The sequence below is a fragment of the Gekko japonicus genome, unplaced genomic scaffold (genome assembly GCF_001447785.1).
Source record: "Gekko japonicus isolate JY-2015 unplaced genomic scaffold, Gekko_japonicus_V1.1 scaffold964, whole genome shotgun sequence".
NCBI lineage: Eukaryota > Metazoa > Chordata > Lepidosauria > Squamata > Gekkonidae > Gekko > Gekko japonicus.
In genome coordinates, this window is record NW_015164214.1 from 8,419 (window position 1) to 34,558 (window position 26,140).

The 26,140-nt window shown below is 41.8% G+C and overlaps 1 protein-coding gene across 1 annotated transcript in view; it reads right to left on the bottom strand.

The window, feature by feature from the left end:
* Nucleotides 1–5,571: 5,571 nt before the first annotated feature.
* The window catches only part of LMBRD2 (LMBR1 domain containing 2), a 37,182-nt gene continuing 16,613 nt past the window's right edge, over nucleotides 5,572–26,140 (bottom strand). The window contains exons 7-18 of the mRNA XM_015408476.1: nucleotides 25,053–25,127; nucleotides 23,266–23,379; nucleotides 21,802–21,985; nucleotides 20,839–21,020; nucleotides 19,915–20,048; nucleotides 17,514–17,619; nucleotides 15,722–15,819; nucleotides 14,033–14,136; nucleotides 12,622–12,668; nucleotides 11,775–11,880; nucleotides 8,615–8,744; nucleotides 5,572–6,001 (exon numbers count right to left, since the gene is read on the bottom strand). Of these exons, the coding sequence (XP_015263962.1) occupies nucleotides 5,941–6,001; nucleotides 8,615–8,744; nucleotides 11,775–11,880; nucleotides 12,622–12,668; nucleotides 14,033–14,136; nucleotides 15,722–15,819; nucleotides 17,514–17,619; nucleotides 19,915–20,048; nucleotides 20,839–21,020; nucleotides 21,802–21,985; nucleotides 23,266–23,379; nucleotides 25,053–25,127 (1,341 nt within the window). The 3' untranslated portion in view covers nucleotides 5,572–5,940. The remainder of the gene's footprint in view (nucleotides 6,002–8,614; nucleotides 8,745–11,774; nucleotides 11,881–12,621; nucleotides 12,669–14,032; nucleotides 14,137–15,721; nucleotides 15,820–17,513; nucleotides 17,620–19,914; nucleotides 20,049–20,838; nucleotides 21,021–21,801; nucleotides 21,986–23,265; nucleotides 23,380–25,052; nucleotides 25,128–26,140) is intronic.

Sequence of the window (26,140 nt, forward strand, 5' to 3'; positions counted from 1 at the left end):
ACTAATGTATTTTGATGGTATGACCAGAGATAACAGGCAGTGTGGACGTAACCGTCTGCAGATGTACACAACCCAAGTCATTGTCAAAGGAAAATGGCTACAGCAATGACACAGCGCAAATAGAAATGTCTTGTAGAAATACATGTCCCATGCAAACTTTATTCTTGATTAGCTCAAAATGTACAATTTATATAAAAAAAATTCAAATACATCAGTTGCATTTACAGAACACATTCGCAATCCCGTGAATATCAATGATACTATGCAGGCCTGCAATTGAGGAGATGAAATTATCTACACACAGCAACTCTCTTGCTGCCTGTTCACAACACACATTTTGTGACGAGATCGCTTCACTGACTTATAGGCGACCTCTGTACCTCCAGAGAAGGGCATTTCTGGATTCAACCCATTACATTCAGATACTCCATTTGATGTCATGGATGTAAACCACACAGCGGAAAAAGAGATACACTTGATTGCGTACCAGTATAGGTAGAGGAACACAGATCCATAGCAGTCGGGTTAATTAAACATTATGGACAAGGGTATAATGTCCCATGGTTTCTTCGTTTCCAGTCATGAATGATCATAAGACTCCTTGGGTTAAAAGTGTCCTGAAACCAAGTGCACCGTCCCGTCCCCCCCCACTTCAATATATGTCTTGGTGGCAATGGGTGCAGCGGTCAGTGTTTTTCTTACCCTGCAATACTGTAGTGTGTGAACAAACCCCATGAAATAAATTCAGCAAAAGAAACTAATACTCTTGCCCCAGTTAAGGAACTGAAAGAAATTGAATTATTTAAGGTATGTATTTGGCTGATATCAAGAGGGAGGAAGAGATGCACCGATAGGAATGCCAGAGTGCAGTATTGCTGCCAAGCAACATGCGGAAGAAGGGCTTTTGACAATCTCAGTACAATGGACTGATACAAGAAATACTGTCTGAAACACACACACACACATTACTTTCTTGGATTTTTATCAGCACTTAAAAAACAGAGTGAGAATCAACAGGAAAATGGGTCTCAGGAATCTGACCATTCAGGCATATGTGCATAATGGTCAAATTCGTGGAAAAAATTAAATGAAGGCTGCGGTCACACACGCTAAATAATCCACTTTCAAATTGGATTTTGCCAGTGCACACAGTAAAAATCCAGTTGGAAAGTGCACTGAAAGTGGATTATTTAGTGTGTGTGACCACACAGCTGAAGATTACTTCTCCTCAGAATTCTATCTGCTTTGATATTAGTGTATCTTAGCTTTTTAGTTAGGAGAGACCAGGAAACACCTTCAACGATATTTACAATGCTCTTAATTTACCGGTATATTTGATTAAACTCAGTCCGCAAATGACATTCAATTTAGTTTTCTTTGACAGTATAAAGTATAGCAGCATATAACTTCATCTGGCATTTCTAGTCATACGGAAAACAAGCTTCATTCCAGCCACTCCCATTAGTAACTTCAATGGCATACCAAAGCCATCCTAAGAAAAACTGCACCTTTTAAAGTCCACTGAAGTAAATCTGCTTAGAAAGGGGGTACCTCTGTTTAGGATGGCACTATACGGCATGCTAATATTCAAGGGGAAATTCCTCTCATTTAGAAACTGACAAACCTATTTCTAATGTACAGAAACATCCCCCAGTACAGCTCTTGCTTTATAAAAGAGGTAAAACTTGAAATTAGCAGTGTGAGTAGGACAGAGTTGTATTTATACTAACTAGCCTTGCCTCAATGAAACAGCATCGTTCAAATTTTTGTTTAAAAATCTGAATGAATTCTCTCCAAAAACACCCTTCTTCATAGCATGGTGAAACTGTTCGTATTTAACAGGATTATCCATATTCCACCCTCTTCAATATTTCACAATTGCAGAGTGAATACTGATGGTCGGACAAATGTAATACAAAGTTCATTTTAATTCCAACTAATAAGTTAAAATATAATTCTGTTATATAACACTACAATTTGTATATCCCCGTGTTAGATATAAATTACAATCACGTCCAGGCAGTAAAATATACATCCGGGCAGTAAATATACATCTCGCTGTTCATGACTCCAAAACCCAACATAGCTGACAAAACAAATTATTCTCTGTTGTTCTTAATGCGACAGCATCAGCGGAGGAATAAATCACCAGTGGAAATCAGTGGCATAAACCAAGGCTTTGCGTGGTTAACAACCGCTAAGCGAATGGTATTCTTACAAACTGGTGATGAAACCCAATATCCTGAAACAAAAAGTGCTAACTTTTACTAGAAAACTGTTATGAATTAAAAACTATCCGGTAAGCATCACAAATGCATACAACACTAAGCAACCATTAATACAGTGGCATCCCAGGACTGGTAGTACTTTACAAAGTAAAAAGCTACACTGTTGTCCACTATCTGCTTCAGTGAGCCATTGTGCCACCAACACGGTAGTAAAGCTGTACTGCAGAAGCAATATCATGGCCAGTACTTCTGTTTTGGTTTGCTGTTTTACAGTAGTATGTAAGAAAGTAAGACACTGCTAGCGACATCAGCATTGTGCATTTCAGTCTCTGGGGATTCAATCCTTGCACTGGCAGCCAATTAGCCCCACGGCCTCGTTTTCGAAAAATCACCCCAGAGTCCTCAGACATGGTGGCGGCTTAGAGGATTAGTAATGTGCGAGTGCTTTTTCCGAAAGGCTATTTCCAGTGAAGCCACGGCACACTGTCATAATGCCAATGCACCTCTACTCATTCTGAAGATCATTCTGAAACACCCCACTGCAACCAGCTTCAGGAGGGCCTAAGTCACAAATGAACTCTCCACTTATCTTTCATAAAAGGAGAGCTGAGCTGCTAAATCCGTGATCCAGCCAATATCCTTGGAAATCAAGTGAGTCTTCAGTAGTAGTCTTGCCGTAGGCTTTATTTCTCTTGTAACAAAATTTCCACCAATAAAAAGCAGCAAGTTAAATTAAAATCAAATCTCTGTGGGTAAATTTTAAAAACCCATAGTAGACTCCATGGTTCTCTTAGATATTTCTAAAAGTAACTTTTCTTACCATGATGGGAATAGAAATGGCAAGTTTAAACACACAAATGCTTCAGAAGGCTTTCCGATACACAAGGTATGACGTAAAGACTATATAGAAACAGGCACAAATTTCATGAATTCCCCAAACATTTGCTAGCCACTAGTCAACTCTATTGAGCTACTTGTTATTAAAAAAACATGTCAATAACTCCCAACAGTTGTCGTTTGTAAATCCTTTCTAAAGTGAACATTTGCTGACAGTTTTGTATAATTATGTCTTGCTAAGCGCTCTAGATTTTTGTTCCCGCCATCACAGAAACTACATTTTTAAGAGATGATATCAGCATATAAAATATACTTGGGGGGTCTGATTTCCAAGATGTGCATGCACTGGGGTTCAGTATTAGCTCAATCTCACATTTATTCAGGCACCTGTATAAACAGGTACGGGGATCAGAATTCATGCATCCATGACAGCTGTATCACAAATCTTTGTTAAGACAGGTAACGTAATTGTACCATCCACTTTCGACATCTGTGCTACTTAAATTACACTTCACTGAAGCTACCATGAATCACGTCAGACACTGATTTTTCCCAAAGAGGAAGGCTAAAAGGCTTTAACTAGACATTATAAGAGAGAGGCAGGCCTGCTGCTGTTCGGTCTCCCTCCATTCCTCCTCCTCAACTCTAGGGGCAATTTCGCACTAGAGCTGCCTCGCGGCGCAGCCACTGTTTGCCCCGACACTATTTGTCAATTTCACACCCGAGGCTGCGGGGCTGCATTTGACCCGCGGCTTCGCCTGATTTCCTCCGCAGTGAGGCAGCTCTAGTGCGAAATTGCCCTAGGTAGACATGATGCGTAACATGACATCCCTGCCCCTTCGCACTGCCCTGCTCTGCCTGGCGGCCAACAATGCAAACCAGGAGCAGCTCAACGCACAGAAGGGGGATCTCATACCTTCGCTCAGTGCTGCGCTAGACATTTTGAGGAAGATCAGGAAAGAGAATTTAATGGCAGGTCTGTGTTTCTCACCATGTATCGTAAAACTCCAGGGCTGCAAGTCTTGTGCAGAATTTATGCTGCTTCGACCCAAATGACCCGGCAGAAACCAGCCTGCATACAAGACTGCGAGCCTTATTATTTAGTGTCTAATGCGCTCATATTGCCTGTTTTTTCTTAAAACATCCAAGAAATTCACAATGGATCAGGCAGCTCTTTCTCATATATGAAACAGGGCGGAGGACATATTTAGGCCTTTGTATGAGCCTACCCACTATCCTTCTTTTACGTAGTGTTGATTTAGGGCTTGGAGACAAAGAACAAAACACACTTTTCTCCAGTTCATGTATTTGCTTTTTGATCTTATCTGAGACTTCATGGGACCCATAAACACAGCGCATATTTCCACCTAGTACTGATGACGGTAGTTAAGAAAAATGTTTTTGTCTGCACTGCTTGCGGACTACTGTTTTTTGAATGTCCTATCTGAAACACAAAGCATTTATTCTTTCGCAGTGAAAACCGATCATGGCTATAAAACGCAAAGGCACCATCAAAATGCAGATGTCTTGGGAAAGGCAATAAAATCGTGGTGCAGCCTGGATCGCACTACAAAAATCCAGTTATTGAAAAGGGAAAGCTGAGTTTCACACGTCACAAGAACTATTTGAACTGTACAGTATTTCTGAAGAGATGAAATCCTGCAGTGACGACTTAAGCTTTGTAAACAGACTTGCTATATGTGGTTTAGCCCAAAGATTCTCCAATAGCAGCTGCTATATAAGGTCTCAAATATGCGGTGGATTTCATTGAACACATGCTAGCTGTGTACAAGTATAAATTATAAAACAGTACCAGTAACTGTTTACGACTCTGCTAGGCTGTTGTGCCCATGTACACGAACACCATTCATAAGCATGTAACGTTGATAAAGAATCATTCTCAGTTCTGGTGACTGACGTGCAGGCATTTCAGATTATGCTGAATTATTTTGTGCAGATCTGTCCTTCAGTCTCTCCGGCTCTTCAAGAACGTGAGCCAAAGGCCACCCTATGACTTGACCGGAGCCCAGTAAGCCAAAGACCAGCCTACGACCTAACCAGAGCTCAGTTTTCTCAACCACGCCCAAAGTCTGTACAGAAGGCTGTCTGCAAACTTTCACTGAAATATAATAACCTGATGAACTGTAGTGTATTAGAACTGATGACATGACTATATTAGACTACAGATTATCTTATAAAAAAATCAAGAATCCTCCAGGAAAAAAATGGAAAACCCAAATCTCGGAAGTATGACTGCTCAGTTTGAGCTCTGGACTGGATTATTTTAAAACAAAACATCAAACTTTAATTTAGAACTGTTTCCCTGATCCAAATCTAAAGCGGTGAGATTCTGACTGTCTTTTACATATCACGCCATGGCTGCCAGCACACAAGTGAACTGTAGCAAGGGATTCTCAGTCCTTTCTGAGAGATCTTCAGTTCAAAAGGAGACGCCAAGATAATAGCAACACCAGGGCCAAGGACCCAGGGCTCCCTGCCACCAAACCATCCTATTTCTCTCCGCCCCATCCCTTCTTTCCACAGACTCCCTTTAATACCACACCATTCCTTCTTTTCCTTTGCATCTATCTACAGCTCACACAACTATTGTCTCATGACAGCAGCAACGGGGTGGGTTATTGAACTGAGCGGAAAACAATGGAAAGGCACTGCTGAGGTGGCCCCAGTTTCAGAGACCAGCGTTTGGGCCATCACAAATCGGGCAACTCGTTACACAAAGTGCATTTCTAAGAAATAAAGTTCCTTCATTCCCCACCATTCATTTTTTGAGAGGTTGTTTTGGTTTTGCAGGATATGTTACTGAAAAAGAGCATTCCCCAAAGCAATGGATGTGGGACTCAAGGGTTCCATGGCCTTAGACATCATCAAATATTCGGCTTCGCGACATGGACAAATATCTTCCACCTGGCTGATACCTGGAGGGTACAAGAACGTTCTATGTAATTTAAACCGAGAGTTGCAAGTTACATAACCTTCAGAACAACCAACAACCAAAGAGATCTCACACAAGCTGAGTCACAAGTCTACTGTCATCAAAATTCTACTCTATACTTTAAGTGGCCAAACAGCAGAAGATTCAAGGTGACATTCAGAATATAAGGATTCTGACCTTGAAGGGTCCCAGGCTACTTTATGCATTTAGTAAGATCTACTCTATTTTTTTTTTTTTTAAATACACCCAACAAGTTCAGGCTGTCTCATTTCTTCGGATGCTAAAAAACAGCTGATTGATATCAAAACTGTAAACTATTACATAGCCAGTAATGATAACTTACTACACTGTCTATGTATCCCATCTGCTTGCTTCAAAATGTGTTGGTTACAACTCAAGGAAGACAAGGCAGAAAAATATTGGAGGTAAAAACCCCTCTTCTAGTGGGTTGTTAAAATTTATGTCATCTTACCACATTTAACAGTAAAGTGGGTAGCTCATGCCAGCAAAACCAGGTCACACATAGTCCGGGTATGAGGCACGCAACCCCTCTACCCCTGGCAAATCTTTGCCATGAAACCCAAAGAAAAATAAACACACACAAAACAGATTGTTGCATGCTAAGCACGCTCCAGGAGGCACAAGAGAACGCAGCTGAGTCAGTTAATGAGAAAGGAAAATGTGGAAATTGGTCATCTCCGGCTCCTGAGCTGGGAGTGGGTGATTTATTTTTAAGTGTTTGGACTTCCCAGTTTAATCTGCTCTCTCTTCTGCCTTGAATTCCTCACAGGCACTAATTCTGTTCCTTTCAACAGCAAGCTTGCTGGCCACGTAGCTATAAAGTAGCGTAGTAGATCAGGACTACCCAAAGACAAATGTTACTTGTAAAATTTTAACCCTCCTCCCCACAAAAATAAAACCCTCCCTGCCTGAGACTGAGCAGCTGACATGGGTAAATGGGGGGGGGATGGGGGACGGGACCTAGAAAGAACCTAGGAAAATGACGTTCAAACCCCAAGACCTTATATTATGACACTGGCAGAAAAGTGGGGTGGTGGGGTTCCCAATGGCTGAGCCCCCAATTTATCTCCCTCTCCATATGCCAGTTCTTAACAGTCTGTCACACTCTGGCATGACCAAGAAACAGAAGTCACAGTGAGTCTATGCAGACCGAAGCAGATTTTATTTCCAATGGTGGGGTGCAGGTTTCCCCGATATAAATGAATGGCCACCATATCCTGTGAACAGCTTGCCTTTTCATAGATGCTGGGAATGGCCTCTCACGAGTCATTTCTAGAGAAGGGGACTGATGTTTGTAAAGTATACTGCTGCATTTTTTAACTCCAGAGGAGAAAGTCCAGATGAGTATTTTGTGTAAACAGGAAAATTCAGACTTAGTAGAGCAACAAAAGGTGGCTATTTATTATGCTATGTCCACAGAGAATTAAGGATCATAATCACCCATTAAAAACTAAATCCAGGGGATTGAATATAAAATAGTGTAAAATAAGGTTTTAAAGGTAAAGGTTTCCCTTGCTCGAAAGCCAGTTGAGTCCGACTCTAGGGTTGCGGTGCTCATCTCCGTTTCAAAGCCGAAGAGCCAGCGCTGTCCGAAGACGTTTCCGTGGTCATGTGGCCGGCATGACTAAACACCAAGGCGCACAGAACGCTGTTACCTTCCCACCGAAGCGGTACCTATTTATCTACTTGCAATTTCTTGCTTTCGAACTGCTAGGTTGGCAGGAGCTGGAACTAGAGATGGGAGCTCACTCCATCATGCGGCACCCGGGTCTCGAACTGCTGAACTACTGACCTTCCACAGCCTGCAGTTCAGCGTCTTAACCACTTGAGCCACCGCAGCTCATAATATAACATAACATTATATAAAATAACGTTTTAGGCAGATGTTAACTGAAAACTGATGCTAAAGAGTCAAGAAACACTGTGTTTCTTGAAAGCTTATGCGACAATAACATTTGTTAGTCTGAAAAATGCTATTGGGCTTTTTACTATTTTGCAGCAACAGACTAACACGGCTAACTCCTCTGGATCCAATCCTAGAACAGCTATCATTTCTAAAAGTGTTTGGTAAAGTCATTAAAATGGAAGAATTAGTCTTACAACAGCAAAAGTGTTATCCAACAAGTCACAGCAGTTTCATTCGTCCAGCCAGTCTTGATACTGTGTGCCCTATCTCTCGCTTGTACACAGTGTAGGACTTCACGGTAACGTTATGACTGTAATCCAAATAGCTGCATAGGCTCATGCAAGCCAGCTCAATGCAATTTAAAAAAAATTCTGTACTGTTTCCCCCTACGCCTGGCCTTTCACGATAGGTTCCAGACGTTGGTTAGCCATGCACTGTTGTGGGTGTGAGGTCACGCTTCCTTCTGCATGCATAACACCTACTGCACTGCTGCACCTTTGTGGCATGCAGATATTTTCCTTTATGCACCAGGCTCACTTAATGGAATTTATTCCTGATGGGCAGGGGGAATAGTTGTTTATGGATTCATGCCTCCTTTTCACTTACTGCAGATTTCTGCACTCACCCCTGCCTCCTCCAATTACATTTTGAACTCTAGATGTTCCTTACCTTCCTGAGTCTGAGTCAAGAGGATCTTCGCTGACTGTATCAGCATTGAAATCCAAGGGTTCTGCATCCTGCAGCAGCTCAATTCTATCTCTTTCATTCCTCCCATTTGCTCTGGTGTACTTAGACGAAACTGCTGTAACAAAAAAGTATTTTTTACAGTGTTTCAGACAAATAAGCAAGAAAAGCATGCCAGAGACTGACTCTCTCTTGATTAGAACTGCCTGAAATAAGATACTTATATTGGACAAGTTTAAACATATACCAAACTAACAGGAGTCACAGAGGCAAGACTCATGCTGGAATCCCACAAAATGCTGGTTCCGATGGTTAAAATGTTTTTGACCAAGAGCAAGTTTGCAATTTCTTGTTCCTACTTTGGCAGGTTGCCTATCCTCTCCTACTGGCCACAGATTTAGATATGTTTTCTTTCATCAGAAGCTTTTACAGCTGGCGTCATAACAATCTTAAATTAAAATTTTGGGACTTGTATGTTGATAGAAACATGTTTGTTGAGAATAAAAAATTGGGCCTGCGAGACCAAAACTTTTAATTAAAGATTGTTAGATATGTTTTGTTCCACAGAATTCTCAAGAAAAAGAAATTTACACAGCTTTTGCAGAACAGGTTATGGGGCTGTAGCAAAGGGGACACCAAGTTTTCCACGTACAATTCAACACAAAGAACAAATTGTTATGTTAGATTTTGCCCTACAGTTAGAAGATGATGACTTGATCAATATAGAGATAAGGAGGAAGAATACTTGGTTACTCTGAAAGCCTCACATTAGATTACATCAAACATCTGAGAAGTTTTCTGCCTAAGAAATGTTTCATTGGTACTTAAGCTGAGAACTTTTCAGTCTCCCTCTCAACACACCTTGAATGGGTTCAACATGGGTTTCCACCGCAAGGTAACTGCAAAAATGGGAGTGGAAAAACTAGTAACTGACTCCATTCTCTTTGTTCATTTCAGGAAGCACTGTTTTCTGCTTTGACAAAAGCCACCATTTGTGAATTCTGGAAATTTCATTTCTTTGGTCTCTCTCCAAGGTAAAAAATAGGGATGGACAAAACCACATGGCAAAACTCATTATGAATTTTGCTCTGTTCGTGGTTCACAGACAGAAGTTTGTGACAGGTGTACCGTCACAAAGTCCCAGAAATCTTTAGAGCAGTTCATGCGGTTCGTGGCAGTTCATGGATGGAGCAGAAAGCAGGGGTTTAAATGGACTTTAAACTCCTGCTTTCTGTTCCCCATGAAAGCGGCAAAAACAGCTGAGCGGTGGGGAGCAAGCTGCTCCCCGTCACTCAGCTTTTTCTTCGGCTTTCTGCAAACCCCGTGTAAAGGAACTGCGGTCCCTTTCAATGGGGTTTGCGGGGCCATGAACCATGAACTGAATGGCTTTTTCCCAGTTCATGCCCATTCATAGTAAAAAACAAACACTGAACCTCTACCAATATGAGCATATTTCACCTCATGCTTGTTTCTATAACTATTTAATCAAAATGTGAGTTTGAGTACACAGCAGTACATGGGGTACCTGCTAACACAGACCCTTACCTAGCCCCTGCTAAAGGGAGACATGCTGCTTTGCAATGGGCCAGGGGGCCGGAGAAGAACAGCTGAATCCAAGCCATATTTTTTTAAAAGATGCCCTGAAGACCTCAGCTTTTGTTTACAAGATAAGAAGCCCCATAGATTATGGAAACAAGTTTTGAAATGTCATCAATGATTGCTAGAGTATAAGAACATAAGAAGACCCGTGATCCATCTAGTCCAGCATCCTGTCTCACACAGTAGCCAACCAGTTCCTCTGGATGGCCAACAACAGGGCATAGAGGGCCGAGGCCTTCCCCTGATGTTGCTTCCTGGCTCTGGGATTCAGAAGCTTAGTGCCTCTGAGTGTGGAGGTTCCCCTCAGTCGCCGCTGATAGACTTATCCTCCATGAATCTATCTAATCCCCTTTCTAAAGTTGTTTATTCCCGGGGCCATCACTACATCCTCTGGCAGCGAATTCCACATTTTGCTCTCTGTGTAAAGTAGTATTTCTTCCTTTTGTCCATCCTGAACCTACTGCCCATCAGTTTCATTGGATGCCCTTGAGTTCTAGTATCACAAGCAACAAGAAGATAAAAGCCTGAAATTGTTAGGTTTCCCAGAGCTCTTCATGACTGCCAAATTCCGTAGCAATGACTGTCAGGGGTCAAACATAGCTGTTCTTCCCAACCACAATGGATTAGCATTCCAAAATTAATATAATGTGTCCACTCGATATGGGTTAGCATCCATCAGGTTCATGAATGTGCACATTTTATGAACCACTTTCATTTTGGGAAAGTCCTCTTGCAGGTATTTGTGCATAGGACCCACTGAGATAAACTAGGTTGCCAGGAACCTGGAGGGTGAAAAAATGTCCTGCCCTTTTAAAAAAAAGGCTTAATGTGTGGAAATGGACAGGTGAAGGTTTTAATGGCATGGAGGTAAATAACAACAGCTGGCAAATAACATCCCATTAAGCCTCTCTTAAGGGGGCAGGATATTTTTCCCCTCCAGAATGCTGGCAACCCTAGCACTAACCCATGAACAACTGACGGAAGGGCTGCAGCCAGAATATGAAAACTGGCTGTGATCTTGAGATATTTACTAGAACAGCACAAGGAGGCTGCTTCTATAAGGAATAGTATTGTAATCTACTGAAATTGTACATACCACCTCTTCTTTTTTTACTGCGATATCTTCTCTCTTTGTTCATTAAGGTATGTCATGCCTTAGGCAGTTTTTCATTTGCACTGTTTTTCCGATTCTGTAATCCTAGTTATCTAGTTATCTAGTAATCCTAGTGGACACCCTTGCTGTCTGAACAGCTTCTTGTGTTTTTAAATCCACCCTGAGACTCTGTGAGAAAGGCAGGTTATAACTGAAATTAACAACATAACGAGATCCTCAGTGCTGGACTAGTGGACCATTCTTGCCTTCAGAAAGAGAATAAGTCATTTGGCAGAGTGAAAGAACAGTAAACAATACTTCAGTGGCAACAATTTGGCTCAGAACATATCCAGTAGGCTGATATACTGTGATGGCTGAAAATAAATCAATTAAAAAATAAAGGACAGCAGTGCAGTTTGCATTTTAGCCGTAGTCAAAGCAGAGAATACTTACATCTATTTGTATTAGTTTCTGTGAAGCTAGACTCTTTTTGGTCTGCTTGAACATTTCTGTTTCTGGCAGAATCTTCCCGGTTGTTTCCATATCGTTCTTTCCACTCCTGACCAAAAACAAACACACACATGTACAGTTTGCATGTTAAAGAACAACCCCATAACACTTAAAAAAAAACATGACTAGAATATCGATCCAACAGTATAAAGGCATTATGCTCCAGTATTCTGAAATCAACTCCAGTAAAAAAAGAAAAGAACAAAACCAATAAGCTTAGGTCTGTAAGAGTGCCATCCTAAACAGGCTTACGCAGAATCCTAGTCAGGCCTATTCAGCGGGGTTTAAGATTGCGCTATTAACCTCTTACTAGAACTTGGGGGAATAGCAGCTGGGGGGTGGGGAACAGCTGGTATCACAGAAGGCTGTAGAGCTACCTATTGCTTTTTAGAATTTACAGTTTGTTTCCTTGGAAGACACTGGTAAGTTATAAATGGCCACATGGTGGAATTCTGCAGGACACCCTTTCAGTTAATGAAATGTAAGGCTCCCTCTCATTTTAAGCCAGAGAAACAGTAAACAAAGTTCATTTTTCAAAAACAAAAAAGCTTTGGCAAATAACTAACACTGTCCTAAATAATGCGATTATGGCTGCAATTCTATACAGAGTTAGGCATCCAGGACCCCAGTGATTTCAATAAGATTACGTATACCTAATTCTGTACAGGACTGGATTACACTGTACCGTAAATAACTAAAGCTCTCTCAAATAGCAATGGAAGACTTAAGTTCAAACTTAATTTCTTAACTTCTGTGGACTTAGGGAAAATATATTGTCTGGTCCACTTACTCTTCTTCTGTTTTCACCTTCTTCCTGCCTTTGCCGTCTTCTTTTTTCTAAGGAGATAAAAACATGTATTTGAATTTACACTGAGCTAAGCATGAATTATTAACTAAGCCATTTTTTTTAAATGTAGCAGCACAATCTGGAAACTGGATTATGTAGATGGAAGAGTCTAAATACCTAGAGAAGTGTGATGGGGGATGAATATTTCTGAATTAAAGCATCGTAAAACAGCTACAAGAGCACTAGTACAACTGCAGCAGGGAATGCATTCAGTGCAGCTGCAGGCATACGATACACAGAAAAGGCAAAAGTCACAGTACAACGGGACAGAAATGTGTGCGTGTGTGTGTGTGAAGTGCTGTCAAGTTGCTTCCAACTTATGGTGACCCTATGAATCAATGTCCTCCAAAATGTCCCATCGTTAACAGCCTTGCTCAGATCTTGCAAACTGGGGTTCTTTGTGGCTTCCTTGCTGGAGTCCATCCATCTCATCTTGGGTCTTCCTCTTTTCCTGCTGCATTCCACTTTTCCTAGCGTTATTGTCTTTCCCGGTGACTCTTGTCTTCTCATAATAGGACCTCAGTTTAGTCATTTTAGCTCCAAGGGAGCGTTCAGGCTTCATTTGATCTAGAACCCACTGATTTGTCCTTTTGGTGGTCCATGTGGTCCTTAAAACGCTCCTCCAACACCACATTTCAAATGAATCAACTTTCTTCCTTTTAGCTTTCTAACTTTCACACCCATACATAGCAATGGGGAATACTGTGGCATGAATTAACTTGATCTTGATAGCCAGTGGCATATCCTTACACTTAAGAATATATATGTAGCAGCAGCATTTTTGACAAGGGCCTGGGTTCTTACACATTTGCAAGACGCAACTCAGCTACCTTTAAAATAGATTAGATATATATTCTCAGAGCAGCCCCTGGTGTTCAGAGGCATATATCACTGATTGGCAGATAAGGTAAAGGTTTCCCTTGCTCGAAAGCCAGTCGAATCCGACTCTAGGGTTGCGGTGCTCATCTCCGTTTCAAAGCCGAAGAGCCAGCGCTGTCCGAAGACGTTTCTGTGGTCATGTGGCCAGCATGACTAAACATCAAGGCGCACGGAACGCTGTTACCTTCCCACCGAAGTGGTACCTATTTATCTACTTGCAATTTCTTGCTTTCGAACTGCTAGGTTGGCAGATAGTGCTGGCTAAAAGTCAGATGGGATGTCTGTCTCTATCATACTCTGCTTGTGAGTTTTTCAGGAATGTCCAGTTGATTACTTTTTGAGACCAAGTGCCTCTAAGAAGGGAACTCAAGGGGGAAAAGCAATGAGGAACTGTAACTTAAGGGTTTGGTGTCTTTGTACTAAATTAAGTTAGAACGTATTGCAAAGCAAAGTATGTAAAAAAAATGCATGTTACCTCTTCTGATTAATTCTTTTCCTTCATCTATTAAGTCGGACGTCATCTCATTGTCTCCCATGAACTGTTGGAACCCCAGAAGATTCAAACACCGAGTACCTAAACTGGTAAAATAAATTGCAAAAATGTTCTTATTGCTGGGGGGGGGGGGGGGGGGGGAAAGGCCCAGCGTTTTTTACATCAAAGCTGACTCTGCCACATACCCTCCTGGGCTCTTTTTGTAGCAGGAACTCATTTGCATATTAGGCCACACCCCCTAATGTAGCCAATCCTCCAAGAGCTTACAGAGCTCTTCTTACAGGAGTTACTGTAAGCTCTTGGAGGATTGGCTACATTAGGGGTGTGTCGTTAAATATGCAAATGAGTACCTGAGCTCTCTCTCTCTCCTGCCCTTTCTCCGCTCTCTTTGCTACCAAAAGAACACGGTGACTGCCTGGGAGACTCCATGGTCAGATTCAGTTGTCTCTTGATAGTGGAGTAGGTGTGAACCCAGGGCCTCCTCTGGATCTTGACTGAGAGGGTCCTGTGAGAGTTTCAAGAGGACAGCCACACTGGTCTGCAGCAGATGAGCTAGAGTCCAGTAGCGCCTTAGGGACCGACAAGAGCTTCATGGTATCAGCTTTTCAGAGTTAAAGCTGATGGAGGGAGAGGTATCTCTAAGGTGCAACTTGAAAGTCGCGAGAGTATTTGAGTGCCTCTGAAAAAGGAAATAACTTGTTCAAGTTAAATAAAAACACAGGCTGAATGGGACAATGGCTACTTCTGATAACATAATTATTCAGTAAAAAGCCAGCTAAGTTAAAAACTAAAACATGAAAGTTGAAATCTTAAAAGGATTACTAAGGACATATGAGAAATACTAAGAACATAAGAGACGCCAATGTTGGATCAGGCCAAAGACCCATCCAGTCCAACACTCTGTGTGTATTTACTGCAACTAAAAGGTACACATCAATGATCTTTTACATATCTATTTATTTATTTCATTTACACCCCGCCTTTCTCCTCAGTGGGGACCCAAAGTGGCTTACATCACTCTCTTCTCCACCGTTCTATCCTTTAAAACAGCACTGTGTATTGCAACTGGTTAGAAGCACTTTTCAGAGGACACAAACCAGGCATGTGATGAAAGAGGATTTAAATAAGCTCTAGATTTTTGTGGTACCAGTTGAACGTAGTAACTCACTCGGTGCAACCTTGTTTTGCACCCCCTTTCTGCCACATCATAAATTCAAGAGACCTTTTCTGTTGGGGAACACTGACGCTTCTATACCAAACATGCAAATCCACTGCAAACTAAAAGCAATGTTAGAAAAATTAAAGAATCACAGGTGACTCAACTTGCACCAAAGCAGTACATCAAAGAAAAGATGGGGTGGCTCCTACCCCTATCCTACCACTCCACTGGCAAAGTTGATTAATTTACACATCACATTTCATTTGGGCTCAAGTCTGAAGCCCTCCTACAATCTAAGCAACCTTCCTCCAAATTAAGTGGCTGCTTCACTGGAGGAAGAGCCACAAGTTGGCAGAAGGCTCCTTAGGCTACAGGATGGCTACCTAGAAGATGGCTGCATCCATCCTGATATGTCCCGTCTTGTAGGATGCTGAGAATGGAGAAGCACATAGCAGTAGTGGCATAATCAATGTCTAAGCAAACAAAATACATCCAGCTTACCAGCTACTTACCTGAAGTAAGTGGCAATACAGAGAATTACAACCAACATGGGATAATAGATATAAAACCCATCTGCAACGAAGGATAATACTTTCATTGATCCCATAATCTAGGGAGGAAGAAGGCAGTAAAAAACAACAGAGGTTAGCATGGCCTTGTTTTCGTTTTTAAGATTTTTCTAGTCTGATTATGATTACTGCTGATATGATTTTCTTGTTACAACTTCAAGATAGTGCAAACTGTATTACTGCAGAATTCATCTGCCTGGGTAGTGTGGACAGTTCCTAATACTCGATGAAACTGGGTTGTAATCTGCAACAGGTAACGATCAAGTATTGCTTATTCAGCATATTACTTTGTCTAGCTCTTAATCGGTTTATAATAGAGCAGTCAGTTACAAGAAGAGATACACCTTGTCTGATACTAAACTGTGAGTCAAATTTGAAGAAAAACCTCAAAGTAGTTCCTTACATATTTGAACTGAAAGACCAAAACTAGCTCTGTGCTGCCACCTGCTGATCAACTGGCAGTGACTCGACATTGTACAGTTTAAGAAGCTGCTCTTTGATCGGATGCAACAGGTCACTTTGGTAACACATATTTCAGTGTTAAGACCTGATCTGCTGTGAATGCCCTCTGAGACACAGGCTTGGTGGGTACACTAAAAGTGGGAAATAATCTTCCATGTACATTTTCAAAAGCCAAATGTTCCTGACAGCTCTTGAATACGTTGTTTTAACAGCTAAGGTAAATGGGTGTGGAATAATTCTATAGTAACGCAAGTTATTAACCTACAGCCAGGCTAGATATATAATACAACAGCATAATACAGGGGTGTCAAACATGCGCCCCCCGGAGGGCTTCTATCAGGCCCACAGTGGAACTGGCTGTCTTCTGCTTCTTCTTCCAGTTCTGCTGCTGCTGTGTCATCATAGGTTTACAGCTTACAGATACACACCTGAACAGCATACTCAAGACTGCAACAGCACAGACATTTTGATGCAATCATTCAGAGCAAGAGCTGTCAGTTATCAGACACTGTTAAATAAACAAAATATTGCAGGAGTCCTAATGCTTTAAGTGTTTTTTTATTTTAAGTAAAAAAAACCTTTGTGTTTGTGTCCTTTATAAAGTTTATATCTCCGCCAATGTTCCCTCTAAGCTGAGTTAGTGTGAGCTAGCTCACAGTTTTCTAGCCTCCAGCTCACACATTTTTGTTTTAGCTCAGGAAGGATGGCTCCAGAGCTAACTAATTTATGCAGTAGACAAATCACTTGCTCACAACTTTCATGCCAGTAGCTTGCAAAGTAGAATTTTTGCTCACAAGACTCTACAGCTTAGAGGGAGCATTGTCCGCTACCTGGCATTACATTTTATGACACACATGGCCCAGCCCAACAAGGTCTCATTTATGTCAGATCCGGCCCTCATAACAAATGAGTTCGACACCCCTGGCATAATGGCTTCAAATAAAGATTCAAACAGGCCACAGAGAGCTCTTTCGTGGCCTTGTACTGAAATACAACAAATAAAACATATGGTCCTGGCAAAAACCTGATGTGTGAAGATAATTTAATATGGAAAATTCTATTTAGAATGCTACTGCAATTACCCAGCTTTGAAATATTTTTTGTGAAATCAGTATTTTATGGAAACATTGCTGACAAAACACTTCATATGCTACTTCAAAACCAATTTAGAATTTGTGCTGAAGAAGCAGCAAAAAAAGACACATGTCCTGTAAAAGCGTTTCAGCATCTGCTATGAAGACTGGGGCACAATTTATTGTGCTCGTTTACTTACAGATGTATATGCAGTTGGCTCGGTGTTTTGGTGAGAAATTGATGAATCCATATGAGTCAAGCCCAAGAAATTCAGACACAGTGGAGGAGTCAGACGGCAAAACAGCCTGCATGGAAGTAGCAGAAAAAACTGAAGCCATTTTCTTCTGCCTCTGGCACCCTCTCTGCCTCCTACATTAATGAGTCATTATCAACCAATTACACATGAACTTCAAAAATCTAACAGCTGCATAGCTATAAACTCATGGTCATATACTGAGAATATCTGTCATTGTGTATTTAATTGTAATATTTGTAGTGAACAGAGAAGAAAATTCATTGAGGTACCCCTGGGTCACTTGGCTTATAAAGGAGGGGCCATGGTTCAGTGGTGGAACATCTGCTTGGCGTACAGAAGGTCCCTTATTCAATTGCCAGCATATCCAGTTAAAACGATCGGGTAGTAGGGGTGCACAAAAAAAATTTCCCCTTGGGTTTGGGTACATTGGTATTTGGATTCGTGGGTGGGTTTTGTTTTTTTTGGATTTCCAAAATTTCCATTATTCCCTATGGGAAATGGCTGGGGGAGTTGCTTTTAAAGGTTTCTGGGAGGCTGTGTGTGTTTTTTTTTAAAAGGTACAGTCACCAAAATTGCAGCACAGCTGCTGGTGCCTATTCTTTAAATAATCCAAGTTTCAAGTTGATTGGACTACGGGATCTAATTTTATGGGCCACTGAACAGGGTGCCCCCAGCCATTCTCCATTATTTCCCATGAAGGAGGAAAAAACAAAAAACAAAATCAACCCTGCAAGCTGCAATCACTGAGAACAAACAGCAAGTCCAACAAAACCATTGCAGAGATCAGTAATCACAGCAGAGCCACAAGCCAATGCGCCAAGCCAAGCAGAACCAAAATCAAACTAGAGAATCTCTGCACTGGAAATGGAAGGTGGGGGCAGGTACTTTTTCAAGCCCAGCAGAACCAGTTGCAATGTATAAAATGCCCAGCAGAACCAGTGCTACCATGGCAGTGCAGGCAAAAGAGGACTAATGTCAAACCAGACAGTCTCTGCAGTACAAACTGAAGGTGAGGGGTATTTTTCCAAGCCCAACACAACCAGTTGCAATATACAGAATTTGGTTTTCCAATAAAATCCTGGATATATTTGGGATGCTGAATATTCCTCCCCAAAAAATACTGGTAAGATATTTTCAGCTCGGCTGCATCCGAATGCACACCTCTATCGGTTAGTAGGTGATGGGAAATACCTCGGTCTGAGACATGAGAGAGTGATGCCAGTCTGAGTAGACAATACCGACCCTGATGGCCCAATGGCCCATTTAAGTATAAGGCAGCTTCGTGAGTTCCTTCCAATGATCTAGTCAAAATAATTTGCCTTCTGCCCAGCTATCTTAACTTTCAGGGTTGCAAGGTTTCCACAGTTCCACAGAAACTGGAGCAAAACACAGTACAATATGTGCCTATGTATCATGATGCCCCAAACACACTGGTTGCCTACATGTGCTTTGTTTACTGCACCTTTGGTGCAGTTTTACTTGATCCTTGATTTTATTTATTTTGAATCATGAAGAAGTCTTGTAACTTGGCTGTTACATCTCTGAGCACTGCGCCCTGGGATTCTTTGGCTGCCTGTACCATGCACTGTTCCCTGTGTAAGGGTCGCTATTTATTCTTTCCCATACTCTACCCAAAAGAGAATTAAGACTCTCTAAAATCAAGATAGTTTCAGGAGGGTAGGTCATGTTGGTCTGCAGTAGAACAGCTGGACTCGAGTCCATTGGTGCCTTAGAAACCAACACGACTTTTGAGGTATAAGCCTTCAAGAGTCAAAGCTCCATTCATCCTACTTGTATCTGTATTTGATGAATGGAACTTTGACTCTTGAAAGCTTATACCCTGAACATCTGGATAGTCTTCATGACGTTACTGGACTTGAATTCAGCTCTCTAAAATAGCTATAGTATTATAGCTCTCTCTAAAGTAGCTATAGTATTATAGCTCTCTCTAAAGTAGCTATAGTATTATAGCTCTCTCTAAAGTAGCTATAGTATTATAGCTCTCTCTAAAGTGCTATGAACACCCTGACCTGGATGGCCCAGGCTAGCCCAGCCTCATCAGATCTTGGAAGCTAAGCAGCGTCAGACCTGGTGAGTATTTGGATGGGAGACCACCAAGAGAGTTCAGGGTCATGACGCAGAGCCAGGCAATGGAAAACCACCTCTGAAAACTCCACAGGGTCCATCATAAGCCAGCTTTGACTTGACAGCAAAAAAATAAAAGAGGTATGGTACTCTGGAGTGTACCTGTGTTACGAACAAGACCTAAATAGGTTAAAGAGCTTCTGTGTTTGCATCACCTCTATTTAAGACATTCAAGTAACAAACTTAGCTGACTACTCACATGCCACTGAAAAGCAAACTGTATGCGTCTGTCTGATGGTGTGATGCTAAATAGTAATAGTTAAATACACGAATCCTGAAGACGGTAGAGTAAACGCAGATACTCAGGAAAAAGATGGTGAAGAAGCACGCCATCTACAAAAAGAGACAAGCAAATTCAGGTTGCATTGAAGTGCATAGATAAGTGCTACTTTGTTACTAAGGAAATTAATTACCCTTTATCGATTGTTTATGCAGCTGTGACTTGACGACACTTCACACCACCACATTCACGCTTTGTAGAAAGGTGTTATAATGTATGAAATCAGACTAACTAAACAAGCACGCACATATTTAGCACACTGGACTAAACACGGGTCAGTAGCATTAACTTCAAGCATAATGATGAGAGAACAGAGCATACGCTTTGCCAGCAAGAAATATTCCAGGTTTTATTAATGGCATCTCCACTTAAAAAGAAAGCCACTGGCTGACACTTTGAAGGACTGCACCATCTAGACAGCTAAATGGACCACTAAAGTAGATTCTTGTCATTCACAGGGATCTGTTTCCAGGCCCACCAAAAATAATGAAATCCTGGGGGTCTGCTGTGTAGCACAACAACCAAATTTCCTGCAAAATTTAACAACGTAATGATTATGATGGTGGTATGGTGGGAATGAAAACAGGCTGGCTACCAGGTCACATGACTGAACTGAGAAAAAGTAAAATTGCAAGTCATGAATCTGCAAATGGTCCGTCCCAGTCTGACTAAACTAAAATGAATTAAAGCTAATAAATCTGTATTTTTAAAGAAAAGTTGTATATAGTACTTACAAGCATGCAACTATATAAATACTGGATGGTAACAACGTACAGAGAAATGGCAATAATCAAAACCTATACAACTAAGTCTCAAGTAACAATAAGTGTTTATCAAACTGACCTCTATGTAGAAATAGTTGTAAGTCTTTTCCGCCAACTGTATGAAGCAGGCAAACAGGGACAAAACGGGATTTGTGCTAAAAAACGTGCACTCTGACCACACGACAATGATAGAAAAGATGGCCAAAACGATGGCGAGGATCCTGTGAAACCACGGCTGCAGGAGGCACTCCCAATACCATTCTGGAAAAGGATAATTACGCACAGATTAGAAAAGAAGTCATCAGATGAGAAGACAGCGAAGGATGGAAATGCAGAAGTCATTGAAGTCCATTTCCTTTTAACAGTAACTGCATGAAGCAGACAGAGGCACCCACAATGATATATTTCCCCTAACTGCTCTCTATACAGTGTTTGCCTGCACCCTGGAATACCCATAGATTGGGGGGTTGGGAGGCAAGGCTCCACTGAACCTACATGATTCCTCCATGAGTGCAGACACTGAGCTTGTGGTGCACTGGACAGTGTTCTTTATTTACTAATAGTTTCCTAGTAATGGGAGGGGGCTGTATTTCATGATCAGCATTAAAGTCAGTGACGGCCCCAGGTTTTCCCACCCACTAGGCGAGGATACATTCTGGCGCGCCCCCCCATGTGGGGTGGGGGGGGCACCCGATCCACAGCGGGCGGGCCGAGGGGGGCGAGCTGCAAATGCATGCGGGGGGCGGGATCGCTCGAGGGGATGGGGAAGGAGCCTGTGCCAGGCTGCAAAAGGAGCTCCAAAGGAGCGGGGTGGCAGAGGGCAAGTGGCACTTTCCCGTCATCCTGGGCTGTTCCCCGTGCCTGTCATCCACCCCCCGCCTCCTCTTTCTGTCTGGGGGACTGCAAAGAGGGGAGCCTCTTGCTTCCTGTGCGGGGCGAGGAGGGATGAGGCTAGCCAGAATGGCGCCCTTGTCAAGCCGTCGCCCTAGGTGACAGTCTAAAATTTTAACAATAACGGCCCGGCTCTGATTATAGTACATACCAACAGTTGGCGTATAGAGATACTGGATAACTTTGTTTTCAGGTTCCTGAGGCTGAAAAGTATGGACAAATTGACGAGTGGCACTGGTTTCATTTTTTGCCACGTCCTCCAGGTAAAAGGCTTGCTCTAAAAGAATCCGCCACTGGACTTGCGTACGACAATGCCTCTGAACAGAATAAATTACCTAAGGAAACAAAAGCAGTGTTCTGCTTATTTATGAAAACAGAGGAAGGGGAGATGGAGAGGTCAGAAATGGTAAATATGCCGTACCAACAAACTGTTCAGATAAAATGATGGCTGGAGATAGTACTGCCTTTAAAAGAAGAGTGCACTTACAAATACAAGCTGGGGTCTAGTGAGGGGACAATTAAGAAACCTCCCCCCCCCAACTCTCTCCCCATAGGATTTTATAAGGTCTTTGGGACCCGAACAGGCTGATTTCCTCTACCTCCTGTTTCTTCTTTAACTTAGCTGCTACCCTTAACATGCAGAGCCCCCTTTTAAAAAGTCAGCGTATATCAAGCTGTTTTCTGGGTTTTTCCTCCTTTGGGTAATTTACAAAGTCTTTTTTCGGGGGGTGGTACACTGGGGAATCTGCCAGATATGTACCAACACTTCCCTATCTGTGGAATGGTTTTTCTGTTTTCATGATCACAATGGGGACCAGCCACTTAACTGTTAGGAGGACTGATGCAAAAAAAAAAAAGAGGGGGGGAACCCCATAGATAGTGATCCTATGGTCTCTTATGAAACGGAAACGTCTTCGGACAGCGCTGGCTCTTCGGCTTTGAAACGGGAGATGAGCACCGCAACCCTAGAGTCGGATTCGACTGGCTTTCGAGCAAGGGAACCTTTACCTTTACTTTTCTTTTCTAGCTAAGGAGTCTCAAAGCATCTTACAATCACCTTCCTTTCCTCTCCCCACAACAGGCAGCTTGTGAGGCAGGTGGGGCTGAGAGAGTTCTCAGAGAACAGTGACTGGCCCAAGGTCACCCAGCAGGCTTCGTGTAAAGGAGGAGTGGGGAATCAAACCCGTCTCTCCAGAGCTGAGTCCGCCGCCCTTAACCACTATACCACACTGGCTCTCCGCCCAAATGTAGAGTTTGTAACATATAATTAAAACCAGAGGCACTTGTTTTCCACTGTCACTTTTTTCATTTCATATTTCTTCTGCCTTTTTGCCAACGTTTGGGTATAATATTTTCATGTTCTGAGCTATACCACATCTGTTTGCAGCACAGCACACGTTTTAAAAATGTCTCATAAAAATTATATAGGTCGGATGCTCACCTCATCTAGTACAAAAAGTATATTGTTCTGGAAAGAGTACAGAAAACTCTACAGTCAAAGCAAGTTAATAACTAGGAAAACGTGTGAAGGGGGTTGTACGAATGAACCTTTTTAGTTCAAAAGAATAGTTCAAAACCAATGCTATCTACCACGACAATAAACCTGTCCGGTTACCTGCTTATGAAGTTTGACCAGACTCTTCTCTGTTGGATAAGCATTAGGCCTTTCTTCAAAGTCTTCATAGTCATCCATGTTTCTACCCATTCTTTCCTGGTACTCAGTAGGACACTGAGATGAAAAGATGATATGTCTCACTCTCAAACACAAATTACCAGCATGACACCGTCATTCCTAAAGCCAACCTTTCAACAAGTAATGAAGCAGCTAACAGCCCATTTATCCACTCCCCCTTGCTGCCTGCCAGCTTCTCTGCACCTCCAGTGTACAGATCATCCAGTCAGTGACCTGTAGAGTTATCTATGAAATGCCTTCTCTGAAACCATCTCTTTTCACACAGGCCTATGTTAACTGCTGGCCCGTCTCCACCCTCAAGTTTCACGGCTTTTACTCTTTTATATATGCTGCTACTTATTCCGCTACTGACAATTTTATGCAGCTGCTTTACTGTATGGTGTCAAATTGTTTGTACTGTATTTCACTGACAGTTACTTGCTTAAACTATTTTAATCGGTATACCACGTCAGGAATCCTGTTGAGAATGTAGTATAAAAGTTAATAGATCCCCTCTCCTGTTCTTGTCCATTTAAGGTTGGGGAAGGAGATATGATAGCCCCCATTATGATTTTTCTCTTATGATTAGAGAAGGTGTCTTTGTGGGGCTGTACTGCTGGAACCAGAGATAGAGCGGTACTAATCCTGCAGTGCTCTTTTGTCCAGCTTGGGGGGGGGGGGCTATAAAAGAGGCACAGGTACATATCTTTTCATCTTTAAATGATGGCAAATTATGTCTTTGAGTTAAGGCAACAGAAGTGCATGGAATTCATGGTGTTACTGCAGTTCCTTAAAAGGATACTGTTGGCAAGGATGTTCTCTAGTATTATCACAATCAAACAGATGGGGACTGATCAGAATGCTTTGCTGTGCAACTCCTGTTAATACAATTGATATCGTACAAGGTAATGTTTGCATCATTTAACGTGTCACATTAAGACTTATGCTTTGCTTCAGTTCCGTTTTTAGATTTCTGATGGGTTCTACAACTCTAATCCTATTGTACTGCTTAGTGAATACCCCATCCTGTTGATTGTATTGCCTCACTCCTTGTAATCTGCCTTGAGTCCAAGTGAGAAAGATGGACTATAAATAACGTAAGTATATATATATAAAATCAATCATTGGCCCATGGCCCTTGTTAATGAAAGATTCTGATTATGGCCACCGCTTGCCTTCTGATGAGTACTTTTCCGAAAAGGGACGGTACTTTAATGCTATCTTTAAAAAACAAAACCCACACGCGCTCCCGCATTTCTCACTATATTATGATTACATACCTAATAATTTTGTTTAAAGACAATTGGTTTGTCTTACACTACAGTTACATTGGCATTAATTCAAAATAAACATGGAACACAGGGCAGAAATATTATTTTTCATGTAGATTATGCAGTATATCAAATACATCCCCATTTTCAGTTGCGACAGAATATACTGCAGATGGACACTGACAGTGCAATCCTAAGAAAAGCTGCACCATCACTGATTTCAGTGGCTTTAGAAAGATGCCAACTGTGCTCTGGATTGCATTGTTCAAGTGCTTCCCTTTTTATCCCAGATTAAAGTAACATTTAAATAATTGTGGTGCTACATGTAGACTTTAATATGGTTCTTACTGAAGTCAAATAGAAGTTCAGCTTCATGCATGTGATGAGCACAACTACAAATCCAGTTTTATGATTCCATGTAATCAATGGTTTCAAATCAAAATGTAATAAATTAGTTACCTTTTTCAGTATTGTGTCCACACACTTCCTTAAGGGGTGGTTGTACTTAATACTCTCATTTACTTTGCGAACTTCCTGTTTCCGTGAGAGGGAAAGACCAGAAATGTATTTATTCAACAACACACTTATACCTCCTTTTCCTCTCTTACAAGATCTTCAAGGCAGTTTTTCTGTATTTTGACTCCTCTCAGTTTGCTCTGGAGCCATCTTTCCTGAGCTAAGACAAAAATGTGTGAGCGGGAGGCTTATAAACTGTGAGCTAGCTCACACTAACTCACCTTAGAGGGAACACTGCTTGTAATAATTTAGGAAAGAATACTGTGGGATTTCTTTCTACCATGTGGAGAAATACTTTTTACTTCAGGGTATGGGCTTGGCAAAACCCCAACATGTCATTTTAAAAGTTTTTCTCTTTCCTAGCAGAAGAAGGCAGCAAGGAGGAAGTCAATTCCTCTCAAGTAGCACCTAAGTACCAGCCACCGAAGCTGTGGAAATACCAACAGCCATCCTGGTGGGGAGAATGATCAGCCCCACACCTTAGCTAGAATCTGACACCTGGAAAGGACACAGAGAGTTGGGGGTGCAAGAGGCTAGATGGTATTGGGAAAGGACTGAACATGGGTTGCTATACCAGGAGGAGGAGGAACAGGAGGAACTGGGAGGCTTGATGGCAAATTTGAGTTCGCCTCCACGTGCTATGTAAAATATAAAAATGTAAGCTTGTTCAGCGTTAAATGATTTCTGCATGTTATGCAACTGGTACAGTATGATTAGAAGCAAGTCTTTAAAAAATACAGAACAAAGTTGGAGTCCAGTGGCACCTTTAAGACCAAGAAAGTTTTATTCAAGGTGATACCCAGAATTCAACTTTGTTGGTCTTAAAGGTGCCACTGGACTCAAACTTTGTTCTGCTGCTTCAGACCCAAACACCTTAAAAATACAGTAAGTTTGGTTCCACTTCAAAATGTCTGAGAACCACTGGTGTGGATAATATTTTTATGCCAAAGAGACTCTGCTCCTGTTATTCATGATCAGTACCTACTACAGTTCGTATCATGAGAACATACTTCATAAAATCAATATTTTTG